This window comes from Lissotriton helveticus, chromosome 4_1, assembly GCF_964261635.1.
Source record: "Lissotriton helveticus chromosome 4_1, aLisHel1.1, whole genome shotgun sequence".
NCBI lineage: Eukaryota > Metazoa > Chordata > Amphibia > Caudata > Salamandridae > Lissotriton > Lissotriton helveticus.
In genome coordinates, this window is record NC_136063.1 from 1,252,460,093 (window position 1) to 1,252,479,447 (window position 19,355).

Genomic DNA, 19,355 nt, shown 5'->3' on the forward strand with positions numbered 1-19,355 from the left:
CAGCTGGGAAACTTCCTGGGGATCTCTCGGTTGCTTGCGTAAGGCTTCTTTAAGAGATGTGAGAGCCTTCCGGCAGGAGGTGTCAAACCATCTCTCAGCGGGGAGCTTGGGCTTATTTTTTAATTTGACAAATAGCTCATCCCTGACGGCTTTTTGTATGCTTTGGAAGGAAGTAACAATTATTTCGGGTGGAGTCTCCGGAGACATACATTGCGATAGCCAGTGGTGTGTTTTCTCGAGAATCCTCTCTGTCAACTCTTCTGGGTCTATTTTTGCCCATTTAATTGAGTACCCATTCAGTTTATTCATAGAGATCAAGTGTTGATCAAGGGATGCGGACTTGGCAGGGTGTAGCCCAGCTTGTTTCATGTTAATTACCACACTGAGCGGATAGTGATCGCTTATTGGGTTTGTCCCAATCTCGTAGTTGGTTAGTTGCCCTTTGTAAGAATTCGAGGCCATTATATAGTCAATGATTGTGGAACAGCCTCGCCCGTGAAAAGTGGGTGAATAATCCTGCTGCGGATCAACTAATTCGTTGACGAAGTCCAAGTCTAGGGAAAACAGGATTTCATTTAGTTTATTGCCGCATGGCGAATGTGCAAAATGTGGTATTGGATTCCCTAGATCATTTAGGAGCCCGCAGATCCCATTTTTATGTTTTGAGCACAGTGTAAGATTGAAGTCGCCACCCCAGATAAAGTAAGATGGAGTTTTGTTATTGACATATTCTGGCGCAGTCAGGAATGCGACTATTTCTTCTAGATAACGACAGCATTCCAGGGTGCCTGAGTTATTGTAGTAATTGATAATTATGTGGTTGTTCCCTTTGAATGCTATTAGTTGCGTAATTTGAATGATTTGGAAAGTGGGTGACTCTTTTAATAGTTTTGCTCTGAAAGGGAGGGTGTTGGCAATATAGGTCGTGAGCCCCCCCTTTGGTCTACCCATGTTTCCTGGTATTGCTTTGGTGAAAAAGGTCTTATAACCCACCAGATGCAGTGGAGTTGTGCACCAGGTTTCTTGCAGGCACAGAATTTGTTGTTGCTTTGCTGCGTCAAGCCACGTGGAGGATGTTATTTTTGTGGTTAAACCTGCAATGTTCCAGAATGCGACCGAAACGCTCAGGTTTGTGGATTCTTTCAAGACATGGGAAGGATTAGACTGATTGTTGTCTACTTCAGCTACTACTGGTAGTTGTCGTGAACTAACCCGCAGGGGTCCAACTGAGTTTTTGATGGCTGCAGTTGGTTTGCAGTACAGTCCAGAAGCGCTCTCGCCTTCAGGTTGAAGAGTGGTGTAAATGACTTTTTTCGGAGTGTTGAAGGGAGCGGTGGACAGTTGCTGGAATAGGTTTTTATGGCTGTCAGGAGAGGGGTCTGGGGGTACCAGACGTTGTATGGGGTTGACAGGTTGGAGTATACTGACAGATCTTATATGACCGGGTTCGTCCCTGAGTGGTCAATCGACCATCTCAAGACAATCAAAACGGTTTTGCAATGAAGGTCCCTGCCAGCCTTCGTAGATTTGACAGGGTCTTTCTTGCCAGTGGTGCCTCGGCCGTTCTCTCGGCCGTTCTCTCGGCGCATTCCTACCTGAGTAGTCATGTGAATACTCCGTATGGTTCCATGGGTCTTGATTCCATGATTCTGCGGGAAACTGGTGCCATGACCAAGGTGCAGTATTGCGATTCTGTCTCATTGGGGGATAGAAATAAGAAAGATGTCGGGCATCAATCCCCCCTTTCTTTTCCAGTGAGGGCCAGGCGCAGATAAAGTCCACTGAAGAGGGATCTTTGCATGTTACTACGATGCAATCACCGCAAATTAGTTTTGTTGTTTTACCTACCCAGGCTACCCTACGAGCTGTGGAGATCCCTCCAGAAAGATGGGATTTGAGGGGTCTGTTGATGCTTAGCCACTGCATGACCTTGTTTTTAAGTGACCATGCCGTTTCAGAAGTATCATCAGTAAGTTCTGGTACACCAGTGAGAACTATCGTGTAGGGAGTAGATGAGCAGGGCGTCTGTTTGCTGATGCTTTTTTAATAGTGTTCCTAGGAGTAGGCTGTGATGCCGCAGGTTTGGGTGGAGAAGATATTAGCTTTTTGTCCGGGTGGGCTCTGCTGGTGTTTTTATTTACCACTGGACCTGGGGTGACTACAATGGTCGTTGCGGTGTTATCTGGTTGTTGGTTAGGTGCAACAGAGTTTTTATTCTGCTGGGTTTGGGGCATTTTGGTTGGTGGCTTCTGGATTGAAACATTTTGTTTGAGGTTTTTTTGGGCTAGAGGTACTGTATTAGAAAGGTCAACTACTTTATGGGATTGAGCTTGGGGTTGTTTTTTTGGTTGCTGCGGTGGGTTCCGTTGTCCCCTTGTTTCGATGCGCGTGTTAGTGTCAAGAAGGGTGGCAGAAATTATATTTTGCTGTGCTTCTAGGTTCCTAATGCTAAGTTGAATGGGTTTCAAATGTTGAAATAAGAGATCCTTAATAGTGGTGAGAACTTGCGAAGTAACTTTGCATGTTCTGCATAAGTTGGCAGAGGTCTCGTTTGAGATTACCAGGTGGGGTATATTGGTTTCACTGGGAGGTCGGATGCTTTGCGGCATTGTGGTGTTCGGGTGGGTGATAACATAGGCAGAAGTCTGGGTCATGGTTACTGCCTGTTCGACAACTGGGATATTTCGTTTTAGGATGGCTCCTTCCCTTTCGCCTTGCTGGAGCAGGTTGGTGTTTATCTGGGAGTCCTCGTGGATTTGGCAGATCGCCAGGTCAGGGGTTGCTTCCAAATCGTCCGAGTTAAATGAAGGGTCCGACTCGGACTGTGTTACAGAGAGGTTTACTATGGAAGGTACTGTGTTTATGTCTGGTGTTAACAAGGTCACGGGGAGGGAACAATTGTGAGAGTTGGGATGAATAGGAGAGGTGGCGTTTGCAATGGCGCCTAAAGAGGAACGTTTTGCGTTCGCGTTCATGAGATCTAATGACACTCTCTTTTCCATCAGGGCAATACTCTGATTTATTGCCTCGTGAGTCCGGGTGATGAACAGGTCAATGGGACCCGTTATTTGAGCTACCTCCTGTGCGTGTTTGGATTTTGTCTTGGTGTTGCTCCTAGTTTTTGGTGGCATGATGTTAGCTTGCTGCAGCTTCGACGGTGAAGGGGGGGTGGCCCGGTCCGGTCTCTATCGGGCACTAACGGGCAACAACGGGCCCGCCCTTTGCCCGGGCTTCGCCCTGGGCTGCGTCCCGCGTGCGTCCCGCGGTACGCAGTCCTAGGCCTACTGATATGGGAAAGGCTTCCAAGGGGGCGGGCACTGGGAGGGGGCGCGGCTCCCCCGGGAAGAGGACACAGCTGTAGATGATGAAGGCTGTTCCTCGCAGTCCCGGGGCCGCGCCTCTCACCTCCTCTGCGGCCTCACGCCTCCCTCCTCACGATGGCAAAGGTCCTGGAAACAAATTCAAGGCGAGCTACTCCTGTAGCGTGACTCAGGCCAGAAGACAAGGGAAACTCCTCACACGAGCGGCTCCCGCGAAGCGGGGGCCGCGAGGAGTAAAGAGCTCTCAGATGGGGCGGGCACTGGGAGGGGGCGCGGCTCCCCCGGGAAGAGGACACAGCTGTAGATGATGAAGGCTGTTCCTCGCAGTCCCGGGGCCGCGCCTCTCACCTCCTCTGCGGCCTCACGCCTCCCTCCTCACGATGGCAAAGGTCCTGGAAACAAATTCAAGGCAAGCTACTCCTGTAGCGTGACTCAGGCCAGAAGACAAGGGAAACTCCTCACACGAGCGGCTCCCGCGAAGCGGGGGCCGCGAGGAGTAAAGAGCTCTCAGATGGGGGCGGGCACTGGGAGGGGGCGCGGCTCCCCCGGGAAGAGGACACAGCTGTAGATGATGAAGGCTGTTCCTCGCAGTCCCGGGGCCGCGCCTCTCACCTCCTCTGCGGCCTCACGCCTCCCTCCTCACGATGGCAAAGGTCCTGGAAACAAATTCAAGGCGAGCTACTCCTGTAGCGTGACTCAGGCCAGAAGACAAGGGAAACTCCTCACACGAGCGGCACCCGCGAAGCGGGGGCCTCGAGGAGTAAAGAGCTCTCAGATGGGGGCGGGCACTGGGAGGGGGCGCGGCTCCCCCGGGAAGAGGACACAGCTGTAGATGATGAAGGCTGTTCCTCGCAGTCCCGGGGCCGCGCCTCTCACCTCCTCTGCGGCCTCACGCCTCCCTCCTCACGATGGCAAAGGTCCTGGAAACAAATTCAAGGCGAGCTACTCCTGTAGCGTGACTCAGGCCAGAAGACAAGGGAAACTCCTCACACGAGCGGCTCCCGCGAAGCGGGGGCTGCGAGGAGTAAAGAGCTCTCAGATGGGGGCGGGCACTGGGAGGGGGCGCGGCTCCCCCGGGAAGAGGACACAGCTGTAGATGATGAAGGCTGTTCCTCGCAGTCCCGGGGCCGCGCCTCTCACCTCCTCTGCGGCCTCACGCCTCCCTCCTCACGATGGCAAAGGTCCTGGAAACAAATTCAAGGCGAGCCACTCCTGTAGCGTGACTCAGGCCAGAAGACAAGGGAAACTCCTCACACGAGCGGCTCCCGCGAAGCGGGGGCCGCGAGGAGTAAAGAGCTCTCAGATGGGGGCGGGCACTGGGAGGGGGCGCGGCTCCCCCGGGAAGAGGACACAGCTGTAGATGATGAAGGCTGTTCCTCGCAGTCCCGGGGCCGCGCCTCTCACCTCCTCTGCGGCCTCACGCCTCCCTCCTCACGATGGCAAAGGTCCTGGAAACAAATTCAAGGCGAGCTACTCCTGTAGCGTGACTCAGGCCAGAAGACAAGGGAAACTCCTCACACGAGCGGCTCCCGCGAAGCGGGGGCCGCGAGGAGTAAAGAGCTCTCAGATGGGGGCGGGCACTGGGAGGGGGCGCGGCTCCCCCGGGAAGAGGACACAGATGTAGATGATGAAGTCTGTTCCTCGCAGTCCCGGGGCCGCGCCTCTCACCTCCTCTGCGGCCTCACGCCTCCCTCCTCACGATGGCAAAGGTCCTGGAAACAAATTCAAGGCGAGCTACTCCTGTAGCGTGACTCAGGCCAGAAGACAAGGGAAACTCCTCACACGAGCGGCACCCGCGAAGCGGGGGCCGCGAGGAGTAAAGAGCTCTCAGATGGGGGCGGGCACTGGGAGGGGGCGCGGCTCCCCCGGGAAGAGGACACAGCTGTAGATGATGAAGGCTGTTCCTCGCAGTCCCGGGGCCGCGCCTCTCACCTCCTCTGCGGCCTCACGCCTCCCTCCTCACGATGGCAAAGGTCCTGGAAACAAATTCAAGGCGAGCTACTCCTGTAGCGTGACGCAGGCCAGAAGACAAGGGAAACTCCTCACACGAGCGGCTCCCGCGAAGCGGGGGCCGCGAGGAGTAAAGAGCTCTCAGATGGGGGCGGGCACTGGGAGGGGGCGTGGCTCCCCCGGGAAGAGGACACAGATGTAGATGATGAAGGCTGTTCCTCGCAGTCCCGGGGCCGCGCCTCTCACCTCCTCTGCGGCCTCACGCCTCCCTCCTCACGATGGCAAAGGTCCTGGAAACAAATTCAAGGCGAGCTACTCCTGTAGCGTGACTCAGGCCAGAAGACAAGGGAAACTCCTCACACGAGCGGCTCCCGCGAAGCGGGGGCCGCGAGGAGTAAAGAGCTCTCAGATGGGGGCGGGCACTGGGAGGGGGCGCGGCTCCCCCGGGAAGAGGACACAGCTGTAGATGATGAAGGCTGTTCCTCGCAGTCCCGGGGCCGCGCCTCTCACCTCCTCTGCGGCCTCACGCCTCCCTCCTCACGATGGCAAAGGTCCTGGAAACAAATTCAAGGCGAGCTACTCCTGTAGCGTGACTCAGGCCAGAAGACAAGGGAAACTCCTCACACGAGCGGCACCCGCGAAGTGGGAGCCGCGAGGAGTAAAGAGCTCTCAGATGGGGGCGGGCACTGGGAGGGGGCGCGGCTCCCCCGGGAAGAGGACACAGCTGTAGATGATGAAGGCTGTTCCTCGCAGTCCCGGGGCCGCGCCTCTCACCTCCTCTGCGGCCTCAAGCCTCCCTCCTCACGATGGCAAAGGTCCTGGAAACAAATTCAAGGCGAGCTACTCCTGTAGCGTGTCAGGCCAGAAGACAAGGGAAACTCCTCACACGAGCGGCTCCCGCGAAGCGGGGGCCGCGAGGAGTAAAGAGCTCTCAGATGGGGGCGGGCACTGGGAGGGGGCGCGGCGCCCCCGGGAAGAGGACACAGCTGTAGATGATGAAGGCTGTTCCTCGCAGTCCCGGGGCCGCGCCTCTCACCTCCTCTGCGGCCTCACGCCTCCCTCCTCACGATGGCAAAGGTCCTGGAAACAAATTCAAGGCGAGCTACTCCTGTAGCGTGACTCAGGCCAGAAGACAAGGGAAACTCCTCACACGAGTATTTATTTTACAGATTGTTTCCTACATGTAAAATAATTAAGCTATAATGGTTCAGGCAGGAAAAATTATGTGATGCTGGGCACTGTCGCCCATCTGATATGACTGACCGCTTTACATTTACTCCTGCACACACCAAATCTGTCGAAAGTTGAGCTCAACCGCACATTCTCCTGAACAAGTAGACCCAGGACTCTTTTAGTCCCCGACCTTCAGAAGAACGGTGGTAAGTCATCATCACACTTTGTGTGTAGGAATGTGTGCTGGAGAGTAATGCTGCCTGACGACAGGGGTTGCTCAATGTCCATTTCTTATTGGCTATGGCAGTGCATGCACTCGACCTATAAATGTAGCTCTGTTTTTGTGTGGTGGGGGTTTTATGATCATAAACTGGTGTTTGTATACAAATATAAAGTGCTTCTACGGTCATATATGATGTTGTAATAAAAGTTGCATGATAGTGGTTGTGTTGTCCTGTGTTGTTTGATGAATGAGCATATGAATTAGGGTGGGCTGACTGAAAGATTGTATGATGGTGGGAAATTGGTCCCTGATGTGAGTAATAATGTTCTATATTGTGCAGTGTGTTTTTCTTTACTTTGAGTTACCAAATATTGTCTGCTGGGGTGGGAGTTAAGGTTGATTTACTAAGGAGGGGTTGGACACGAGATTAAGGTAGCACCTCAACTAGGTAATTTCATAACTTTTTTTTATTGGTGCAGGCAGTGTAAACGTACTTATGAACCTTAACACCGTATCTCCATTTAAAAAATGTATTTAAACAAAGTGTGTGTGTGTGTGTCTTTCATTTAATGATGCAACCCTCAACAAAGGTAAAACATTCCAATTTCGTTAAATAATCGTTTTCCTCTGTAAAGTGATTAAGTGATTGGCACTCTGAATCTTATCTGTCAAGAAGCAAGCAGAGATTTCCCAAGTTTGTTAGCCTGAACTAAAGGAATACATTTCAAGTTCATATTCACATTGTCCACAATAAAATCATTGTTTTCAGTCATTAACACAGCAAAAGTCGTTGTAATAAATACTAGAGCAGCACAGCAACATGTCCCCGTCTAGATAGCAACGGAGGGCGAAGTCAACAGATAAGATCCCGACATGCATTACACCTACCAGGAAACAGAGCTTAAACTTTGTGCTTCCCTTGAGCACTTGGTCCGCGCCTCTATCGATGCGAGGATGTAGTTTCAAGACGCCTTCGTTGTGTCCTCTTGTGTTAGCTGTGCAGGTTGTGTTTGTGTCACTATGGCTCGTCACGACAGATTGCTCCTAACAATGATACTTCTCTCCACGCTTTCCTTTGCTTTCACTGTGATGTTCAGTGTCCTGGCGGCCACTCAACCCCCACAAGGTAAGCGGAGTTTATTCCAATAATATGTGGCAGAGCAGCTCAATGTTGGTTTAGCTCAGTGCAGCGGTGATTGATGGGAGAGTGATACTATAGGAAATGTGAGTGGGCTGCGCTGCAGCAGAAGCAAGAAATTATCAACTGGAGGAACAGGGACCTTGTACTAAGTTCCACACTGTCGTTATCAGTTTATTTATTTATTTGAAAATGTTTTTATTGGAATTCTTTTTAGAACAATGCAGGTCATACAGTTTATAATCATACAGGGATACAATACACTTGAACAGTGAAAACAAAACGATGTCGTCAGTTTAATAACCTATAGGCAGGGCCCCTGGAAATATGCGATTCTGCAGCCCTGGCATTTTTCTGAATATTTATGGGGTTGCCGCATTTGCCACTTAATCTGTCATCTGCTGCATAATCTGCAGATTTTAACAAAGAAAATAAATCTAGCTCAAGCCGATCAAAAGTTGATAAAATCGTGGTGATGCGCGTTCCTGCGCAGTGGAAGGCCATTCGAGAAGAGTTGACTGGTCATCTTTCAGTTGTTTATTGCTGTAATTGATTGTTAAACTGGTACCAATTTGCTGAAATCTTTGTCCAGACAGTGTTACCATAAGTAGAATGACAAAATAATTAAGCAACACCATCAAAAATGATTTCACATTCAACCGCATAATTTGCCTACTCTTGCTGCACAATTAAGTCAACCATGCTGCATAATTTGGTCCTTCCCTGCCACATAATTCTAGTGGATCTGCCTACAGGTCTATAGTAGTCCAGGGCTGGCTAAGTTGCCATTATCAATACAGGAGTATGCATGTGGTATGGGGTATCATTCACCACCCTTCAGTGTGCTAGTGAAAGGTGCGCCAATGCTCGAATAAACATTACCAACTGTCCCCTTATTGACAAGTGGCTTCCTAATTTTGTATTTAAGGTGACAACTCTTGTAGCAGATATGGTTTGGTGAAGCATTAAAAAATTGTCAAAATCCATCCTTTTCTAAGTCCACCGCAAATTAACAATTTCTCCTAGTATTTTGCTCTTTCTGAAGGAGATATGTACAAGAAAATATTGGAGCGCGGTGTTACTCCAAAATTGGTAACGCTGACAATGACATTTTTAAAATGCAGGGATGCACCGTATTTACAAAAATACAGTGCACCCCTGCATTTTCCCTAGCGCTGGTACTAATAATGCTACCTAGCGCCAGCGCAGTCACCCTTGCGCCATGTTGCAATGGTGCCTACACTGCAGGGGTGATTGTTTATGTGCAGAAATAGACACATTCCTGCACATAAACAATCTTTAAAGACGATTTGCTGTTTCTATGTGTGCTGCAGAATGTAGCACACATAGAAAGAGCGAAATACGAGGAGAAATGATCCATTTCTCCTTGTATCGCCATCTTAAGACCAGGTTTAAATTTTTCTCAGTTTTTGGCGCACTCCCATCTTTGTAAAAATTGGGCAGTATCAAAAAGCAATGGGTGTTGCGGTGGAACGGCCACTGCAACACCCATTGCCTGCCCCTTTGCTGCAGCACACTGCTGCAGAAAGAAGCATATTTACAAGGCGGCGTTAAACCATGTTAAGTGGCATAACGCCACCTTATAAAAAATGGGGTAAGGAGCAACGCCAATGGTCCATCAGAAAAAATGATGCTTCGGTGGTGTTACGGGCTTGTAAATATGTGCCTATGTGTGCTGCAGAACCTGCAAATCGCCTTTAAAGATTGTTTATGTGCAGGAAGGTGTCCCTTACCGCACATAAACAATCATCATTGCTGTGTAGGCACCCTTGCAACATGGTGCATGAGTGCCTTCGCTGGGAGGCTTTTTTTTTAGTACCAACACTAAGGAAAATGCAGGGGTATGCCATATTTGTCTAAATATGGTGCATCCCTATTGTTTTAAAAATGTCGGAGCGCAACATTACCAATTTTGGAATAACACTGCCCTCCGACATTTTCTTGTACATAACCCTCCTAGTTCTTTGTCTCGAATTTGACAGTCTATTGCTGAGGAGCTGAAAACTCTATTTAAACTGCCAGAGGGCTTCACTCCAAACTCAGCCCGATGCTCAACCCGCACCTCTTTTACCAAGGACACAGCGTGGTGTCTTCAAGATGGTTAGTGTACAGGATGCATCCTATTCTGAAGCTCACTATTCTATTTTGCGTACTCTGTTTGTTTCATTATTCATTTTCCTGATGTTCAGTTAAGGCTGTAGAATTCCTCTTAATACCAGTTGTTCGTTGTGGTGTGGACACACAACCTCAGTTCAGATGCCATGCTTCAATAGTGCTGTCCTGGACTAGAACAATGTATTAAGTCAGACTCAGGCTCAAGGATGAAATAAAATGTTGAGTATGTTTTCAAGGAGCTCTCTGGAAAATGCTGGACAATCCTGGTGAACCTCCCTATTCCTCAGAGTAAATCTTGGAATGGTGTGGTTATGATATGTCATAACATAACTGAACTCTGCAGTATTGCTAATTTGGAGTGCAGGGGTATTGCTGTGGAATTCTAACATAACACAGGCAGAGGGTTTAAGAATTAGCATTGTATTTAAATTATGATTGCAGATTTGGAGCTTTAGACGTGTTTTGAAGCTGGCAGTCACCCAGTTTTCTTTCTGTTCAGTGTTTCCTGGTGTCCATCTCTGTATTCCATGTGCCCATTATGGTAATCACATTTTCTTTTGTGCCTTGCACTTTTTTTCCTTAGTATATGAAAAATCTAAGTCAGTAGGATCAGTCTGGCAATAATCGATTTTTGTAATCTTGGAAGTACTTGGAATTCGAACAAAATGGCCAATTTTCGGCTTGACATGGTGTGACTTTTCACTCCAAAAAGGTTAAAGGAAACTTTGTGGGCAGCTAACAATCTATTTGAGAGGGACGATGTTTTCACTTGTGTAATGCCACCTGCAAGCCTTCTTTCATGGGGTCTTCAGGGCACGGCCCCCTTGCAAGGTATGATACTTCCTGTTTCTTGGACTATGCCCGACTCTACTTACCTGAAAGAGTTTATAAAAAACATGGACCCGAAGGAAGAGAGAAAGGAACGATGGTGGCTCAGGATTGTATAAAATGTAATCCTGGATTTGTAAGTATGTTTTTCTTGCACAGTGTGGGTCTCGGTTGGTCATTTCAGTTCCTTGTAAAAGTTAAAGTTTACCCTTGATTGAAATGGTGCTTTTTTTTGCAGTGTTTACTGAACTAGGCATTGTTTGCTTTTTGACAGAGGTCTGGCAGCCATTCTCGAGTCCTTTGGTGTTTGCCTTGTTCCTCTCAGACAGTGGTTTACAGCACCAGTGCTTCAGTTTGCGTAGTTCTTGAAATAATAACGATAACGCTACAATACATAAATATTATTTAATAAGTCATTTATTTGCACACAAACTTCGAGAGGATGTTATAGCATCTAGCGACCTCATTTTACATATCAGCTCTTTAGCAAAGCATCTGTTAAATGCGCTCTGACGACAAAATAGAGGATGGAAATGTGCCCACGTTAAGTCAAGAAATATAGCTAATCAGTTAACAAATGATTAAAAACACTTATTGCATTCAAAGATTAAGAGAAGTTTCCACTAGCATGCATCTTTTGATCAACATGCAACACGTGGTGAAAACCTACTCCTTGACTCGAGATTTCATTACCCAGTTAGTTCCCTACTGAGCAACTTGTCTAAACATGGAGGCACATTTTTTTCTCCGTCCAGCCCCTGTTCCATTTAACTGCTGGTTTCCGGTCTGGATCTATTTTTCAGCATCGAGAACTTTATGTGGGCACGTTGTCCCTTGTCATGGGTATGATATGGTGCTGGATGCTAATAGGTTCTGTCATTAATTTAGTTGTATTGTTCCCAAGATTGGCTTAGCGTCTGTCAAATTCCCGTGGACTGACCAGTGTTGCATATTTGTAAAAAGAAGGAGATTTAAAAATGATTCACCTATATTCGTAGTTACACCATTAGGACTGCTGAAGCATCTCGACTCTGAATTTTGAACATTTATTCTAGTTTTTGACTAACATTCGGCGTTAGAATGCTGATTAGCCGGTTGAACTCAAGGCATCCATTAAAAAAAAAAATGTTGATGCTTCATTTTGAGTGGGGACTCTAAATTCAAAGTTGAACCCTCCCATTACTAGGTTTGCTAGGATAAGGTGTGCAGGTCGGCGCATTGTACCCAGATGTTTAGTATGTGTCTACTGTGAAGTTTTTCAGTTAGCGTAGTGCACAGCCATGTATTCACATAATGGGGCAGATGTATCAAGCCGTTTGCGATTCGCAAAAGGCCGGAATTCACAGAATTCCTGCGTTTGCGAATCGCAAACGGTCTTTTTGCATATTTTGACATGAAACAAAAAATCGCAAAATAAGGAATCGCAAAAAATTGCGATTCCTTATTTTGCTTAAGCATTTAAGGAATCGCAATTTTGCGATTTCCTAAATGCTATGTATGTAGCATTTTGAAATTGCGAATTTAGGTTAAGAATTCGCAAATTACCACCAACTTGTAGTTGGTGGTAATTTGCGATTTCTTTTAAAAATGCCCTATTTGGCATTTGTGAGGGTGGCATGTGACGCACATACATGCCCATAGGTCATGTATGTGCGCCATATGCACACACATGTCGATTTCAGGGGTGCAGCAGGGTGTCTTTGAGACACCCCTGCACCCTTGAAATTATTCTCAATTTGCGATTAGCAAATTGCGAATCGCAAATTGAGAATTATTTCACAATCATTCCTATGGGCCTCCTGGCCCTTAGGAATGCATGGGAAATTATTCCTTAATTGCGAATTTGCAAAATGCGAATTCGCAAATGAGGAAGACCAAGAAATCGCAAAAAGATAGCGATTTTCTACATACATTCCCATTTTGAGATTTCTAAATAGCGATTCCTTAAAAATCGCTTTTTAGAAATCGCAAAATTGAATCTTGATACATCTGCCCCAATGTGTGTGATATATTAGACGTTTTAATGCAGTGGGATACACCATACCCCCTATCTTCGACAACAAACATCAAAACTATACCTAAAAACATATTACTTCTCAGTTTCTATCGGAGATTACCTTAATATTTGCGATCAGTCTTAGTTGACACCCAGTGACCCTAACATTTTCAGGTAGTTCTGAAAACTAAAGCTCTCTCAGAAACCTGGTTTATGTGGCTTATGTGGGTCCCAACACATTTTCTGACTTCTGTTTCCATGAGGGATGTTTGCTGTAGACCACCCAGAAACCAAAAACACTTCAAGTATTTCTGAAAGCTAGGGACCAATGGAATTCCAGAGTGACTCGGCTTGCTTGGATTCAGACCTTTTCTTACCTTGAATGACCTACAAATTTCAAAGCTATGCCTAAAAAGCTGAGTGAGGTGTGATATATTTTACTGGGATCTGACTGATCCTGAACTCAAATATGGCAGAAATTCACAGCCCCAAAAATGCTTTTTGAAAACAAACTTAGAAGCCCTTTTCTTACCCGTGTGTTGCACTTTTCGAATGTAGATTCTCTCCATGCTGGGGATGGCAGGCCAAAAATACAGCAGCCATTGCTCTGAGAGTAAAGTTTGCTTTTTTTGTATAAAGTGTGATTTTCCTTGTTATTCTGAGGAGGAAACAATGCTGGGCTCAATACAAGCTACATCACCCTGAACTTCAAGGGGTCTGTTGTTCTCAGAAATGTCTGGCATGGATAGGTTTCCTTAGGTGCTAGGCAGGTCTGGCCATAAAAATGAAGTTATCCATTCCCAACAATGTGTTTTCTATCATCACCTTTATTTCCTTGGGCCATAGGGGACACCCTTTTTATCAGGAGTTGCAAGAGAATGCTCAGTGGAAGGACATTGCTTCAATTTTGCCTTGGAGGGGTTAAGGTAACATTATAACACACAAGGCTGAAGGCTGAGCGGTTTAACACGGTCATCGGAACCCAGAGATATTACTATAGGACAATATTGCACATTATCTGGGCCAGTGGATTTCGGTGAATCTATTTCTGCAATGGTAACAGAATAATTAGGAGTTACAGCATGTGCACCAAATGAAGCTTTTTGCTGTTTGACAAATTTGTATAAAACTTTTCCCAAAAACGTAAATCTGACTTAGGTTCGGCATATCTGTTTCTTATGGACCTGGGCAGGGAGGTAAAAAGTAAAGAAGGGGGGTCCCAAAATGAGCATTACCTTTTTTTAACTGCAAGTTAAAAATTTGACTCAAGAAACCGCTGAATGGGGGGCGTGGCCAGCAGCATGGAGGAGTAGGACGTGCCTCGGCTCCTGGTGTGCTGTATGTATCCGACGATCTAATCCTGCCTAATCTTCCCAAATAACTCTAAACTGTAGTCTGGGCTAGCCCCGACACCTCTGCTCCCGACATTCCGGACATTTCTGAGCGACTACAGGCGGTAGTCGGCCGCGGAGGGAAGAACGCCGGAGCAAGATGGCTCCCCCAAGATGGCGACCGGGCGCACTTCATCGGCCCGGCTTTGACTCCACCCCGGCCTTGAGGACTGTTGCCTGCGGGGCTCCTGCGACATCGGGACCGGAGGAGAGGTACGATCGGCTGAGGAGGGATCGAACATCCTGCGCTCTGCCCCTGTCCCCGGTGAGCACCTCTCTGAGGCGCGACGGGGGCCGGTGACGGCGACGGCCGGCGGAGACGCGGCTGGACTGACGCTGGGAAGGAGGCCTGCGACGGCAACATGTGGACTGCGGGAGGAGCCGCTGCGGAGCGGAGCGCGAAACCCTCCGACCCCGGGGGAGACAAGAGGCGGCGTGGCCCGGGAGTCACTGGGGAGGATCCCCCCCCCCTTGGGTCGAGTGCCTGGCCTACCCGTGCGGATCCATCCTATCCGGGAGAGGCGCGCTACTGCTTGGGACGGAGACCGGGCGCAACGGGAGACACGCCTGAAAGACGACCACCGGTGAGTGAGCGCCTGCCCTTCCATCGGCCCCCCCACCCCACGAGTGCAGAACTGGCTGGGGGCCCTGCCGGAAAAGACTCGCAGCCCACATACGAGTACCTGGGGGGCCGTGCTGCAGAGGGGGGGTCCCCATCACTTGAGGGGCTCCAGACCGTCGCCCCGGAGGGATCTGGCCCACAGCTCGGCTCACTGTACGGGGGTCACGGAAGAGGTCATACTGCGCCATAGATAGAGGGGCCCGAGCGGCGGGGTATATATGACTGTACGTGCAGTGCCCCTCCACACCCTCTTGGAGACCCACCTACACTGCATGGGGAACGCGCTCGCCGAACTCACTACACTGATCCTTCTGGGGGCCCTCCGTCGCCATTAGCCGAGGAAGAGGGGGCCCATTGCCCACGGAAGCCACAGACTGGTGAGGCAGGCGTGATATGTGTGCGACGGAGGGCAGTGGTTGACGACAGGAACCGCGTCTGTCCCTGCCGCTTGGCTTGCAGTCAAAAAAAGTCAAAAAAGTTTATTTTTGTTACGGTACTCTTTTGAGGACCACAAAATAAAATATATACTTTATACATTTTCATTTAATACATTTTCAATGAAATTTTCAAAAACTTAAAAATTCTATAACAGACATATTCATTTGGGGGGTTTTTGCATATTGATAAAAAGTCCTTTGAGTTTACAATCCTACAGGACCGATAAATGGGCGTAAGACATGTTAACCTTGCATTTACTATTTCTGCGTTTGGACATATAAAAAGAAGATGTTCCAAATTCTGATTGCCCCCTTGACAAAGAGTACAAAGAGCTGAACTGTCTGATCTCCAGGAAGAAGTAAAAGTTAATACAGGAAGTATTCCCAGGCGCAGCATCATAATTGCACGCCTTGCACCGTGTATAAGAGTATAATCTAGATAAGACTGATTTTGCTTATATTCCTGGGAGTCTGCATAGTTCTTATACGAGGATAGTCTATCACAATGTAAGTGGTCAATCTCGTAACTCAGTTTGGGGGTGAAATTTTTTAGAAAAAGTTTGAGTTGTGCTGGAGACCACATAGACAAAATTTCCACACTAACTTTTGCGAGCTGAAAGGCCTCTCGCATATTTTTGGAAAAAGTGAGAAGGGTAGAACCGATGTTGAATGTCTCGACTTTTAGTAAACTTCGTAGAGTGCCTTCTTTTGAATGGAGAAGGTTATAGGCCCACCTTATGATACTAGCTACGGCTGTGGCATAGGCACTCGTGATGGTACATTCCAATCTCAACGCCTGTACTGGGGTAGATGTAGAGATTTTCAGTAAATTTTTTATTATTTTACCTTCAATTGAGTCCATATAGGTCCATTGTTTAAGAGGAATGTATTCCGAAGCATAAGACATGACCGGTGGAATCTTAGCTCGGTAGACTTGTATTAGTGCAGAGAAATGCCTATGTCCAGTGGCAGAATTTAGACGAGACAAAGCCCCAGCATGTAGGTCACTTTTCCTTTTTAGGTGATTAATTTGACTGTTGTTACTCATATTTTGTGAGAAGATTCTGCCCAGATATGTATATTCCTTTACCTGCTCTAGCTTCTCACCTCCAAACTTCCATTCGTATCTCACCCTTTTCTTCTGTTTTGCAAAGGCAACCACTTTGGTTTTACTTATGTTTGGAATTAGAACATTTTTCCTAGAATACTGATGTAAAATGTCTAGAAGATTTTGAAGTCCAAAGGGAGTTAGGTCAAACATGACTATGTCGTCCGCGTACAGCAGGGAGTGAATATACTCAGTGGCTATCTTTGGCGGAGTACTTAGCCCTTGTTGTAGTTGGGATGGTAAGTCACTTAAATACAAAGAAAATAAAATTGGAGCCAAGAGGCACCCTTGTTTTAGGCCATTTGATGTTCGTATTATCTTCGATAGACCCTTATCACTCCCCATTTGGACACGGCACCAGGTGTCACTATGTAGATTCACTATTAAAAGCAATAGCTGTTCCGAAATGCCCATTCTTCTTAATTTTGACCACAGGGTCGGTCTATCCACTCGATCAAAGGCTGTCGAGTAGTCAATGAACGCTGCATAGATGGATTGCTTTTTCCCTGATACATACTTATCTAAAATGGTTTGGAAGATTGCTACATTGTCGGTCACTGCGTGATTTGGACGAAATCCAGACTGAAACTTAGGAATTAAACCCAATGTAAATGCCCAAGTTTTCAGCCTATCCAAAATTTCTGCTGCAAAAATCTTCCCGGCAGCGTCCATGAGGGCAATTTGCCTATAATTTCCCGGTATACTTCTTTTTCCTTTTTTGTAAATCGGGATAATTATACTTCCCTTCCAGGAGTTTGGCATTTTGCCGCTGTCGAGTATATAATTAAATAGTGGCGAGAGCAACCGTCCCCACTCTTTATGGTCGATTTGATAGACCTTGATAGGTATCTGATCGGGGCCCGATGCACCCGTGCTTCTTGCCTTTCTGATATTCATAGAGACAGACACTACCGACGTTTTGTTGATTTTTGTGTCATTCGTTTCCAAGATTTGTACTTCAGCCTCACCATTATTAATAGACTTGTTCAGTCTATATAGCTCACGAAGGTAAATTTCCCAGTCTTCTTCTGAAACGGGAGTTGCTTCCAGCTTTTTTTTGGATCCTGTCATTTTTGCAATCAGGGCCCAATATTTGCGCTGGTTGTTTTGTTTAGCTGCTTGTTGGATTTCAGTCCAATTGGAGTCCTGCTTCAGTTTTTTCTGGTTAGTTTTTTCTCGTCGTATTTGGTTCTTTAATCTATTGATTTCCTTTTTATTTGTAGACGAGAAATTCAGATACTGGGCTCGTATCAACCTATTAAGTTGTTTTACGACTGGTTGATTTGAATTTTTATGCTTACTTCTCCATGTGCTTTTTACTGATATGGTGTGTTCTAACTTACTTTGTAAAGCATGTTTGAGCTTATTTGTTATGTAATCGAAGTTCTTTATAGGATCGACTGAGTATATGGTAGTCAACAGATTGGTATGGGAGATTAATAGCCTCAGGTGGTCCAGATTTTCTGTCCCCCAATAAATTCGACGCCTCATTGCGTTTACTTCCATTTTGATTTTATGAAATATTGGCTGGTTCTGGAAAGTAGACTGTGCAATCCATTGAGTTGATAGATATAAAAGAGCATGATCACTTTCCTCATTGAATATAATCGAAAGCTGAATCATTTGTTCTTTTTCTCCGATCCCACATATAAAATAGTCAAGGATAGAGGAAGATCCGTTTCCCTGCCTTGTGTACGATGCTGGTTTATCACCATGGATATTACCATTTAATATTGTCCCATTAATACTGGGGAGAAATGATAGTAGTGCGCGACCTCTCTTGTCTGATTTCGTTCCTTTTGGGAGTACAGGGAGTGATGTTTCCAAAGATTCCTCTTTAAAGAGAAGAGCCCATTTCTTTATTTCGCAGGTTGAAATTTTTGCGTTCAAGTCTCCCATTATAATATATGGCAAATAAAGTTGATCTTCGATGATGTGAGTGATGATCTCCATTAGGCGGTCAAACAGCAAATCACAGTTGTTACTGGGAGGTGCATAGATGTTAAAAAGCAATATTTTTTCAAGTGTGGCTGACGTTTGAGTTTTAAGTGATACCTTTAGACATTGAAGATTTTCTGTGTTTGTGTTGATTATTTCCTGTGACCAAGAGTGATCTTCTTTTAGTAAAATTGCTAGACCACCCTTGGCGTGCCCCCTTCTAGATCTTTTTGCCAGGGTTTCATATACGTAGTATCCTTTTTGTTTAAAGGGATTAATGAACCATGTTTCCTGTAAACCAATAATATCTGGGAAGTTTTTAGTTGCATGCTTCATTTTTTTGTCAGTTTTCCCAGCCAAATTCCAAGACAGTAGCGTCAGACCTTTGCTAAACTTGATATTGTTGGGGATTAACCGTTTTTTTGCTATTTAAAGTTTCTGATAACCATGCCCAAGATTTTATTGAGTTCTCAGTATTACTAGAGCTTGAGTCCCGGGACCATACTGACCTCTCACCTTGCATTACTTGTATTTTAAGTGAGTCTTTTCTCGTAATATTTGATACTGATTCTCCCCAATATGAACTGATATTTTCATTTCTTCTGTTAGTTTGTCCTAGTATACCTTTGTTCTGATTGTTGGTTTTAAGATCTACTACAGAGATTACGTCATAGCCATTCTTATGTAGAATTTCCTTCTCTCTGATTATTATTCCGGGCAAAACTGGAGAAAAAAAGGATACCTGTACTAGTTTATCATTTTCTTTTTTTGGAAAGAGTACTAGGTCGATTTCTTTGCTTGTCAGAGAGTTCAGGGATGGTATTTCTTGTAAAAGAAGTTCAGGGATGGTATTTCTTGTAAAAGAGCCGCTTGGCTTGCTTTTCGCCCACAGGGCCGCCGGGATAGGAGTGGACGAGGCGACCCCCCCACCCGCCCTCCCGGCGTGCCTGGCAATCCCAAGAGACTTTGGCCGAGACCAAGAAACAAAATGGGGAAGAGGGACCCTACTCCGAGGCCGGCTAGGCAGGAAACCATCGAGAACTACACCACGACGCGGGCACACAAGGAGACAACCCAGGGACTGCCGGGAACACA

General features: G+C 46.8%; 1 protein-coding gene across 1 annotated transcript in view; it reads left to right on the forward strand.

The window, feature by feature from the left end:
- Positions 1-7,552: 7,552 nt before the first annotated feature.
- Positions 7,553-19,355, forward strand: part of LOC144829057 (uncharacterized) — a 419,215-nt gene continuing 407,412 nt past the window's right edge. Inside the window, exon 1 of the mRNA XM_078687804.1 lies at positions 7,553-7,792. Within this exon, the coding sequence (XP_078543930.1) occupies positions 7,687-7,792 (106 nt within the window). The 5' untranslated portion in view covers positions 7,553-7,686. The remainder of the gene's footprint in view (positions 7,793-19,355) is intronic.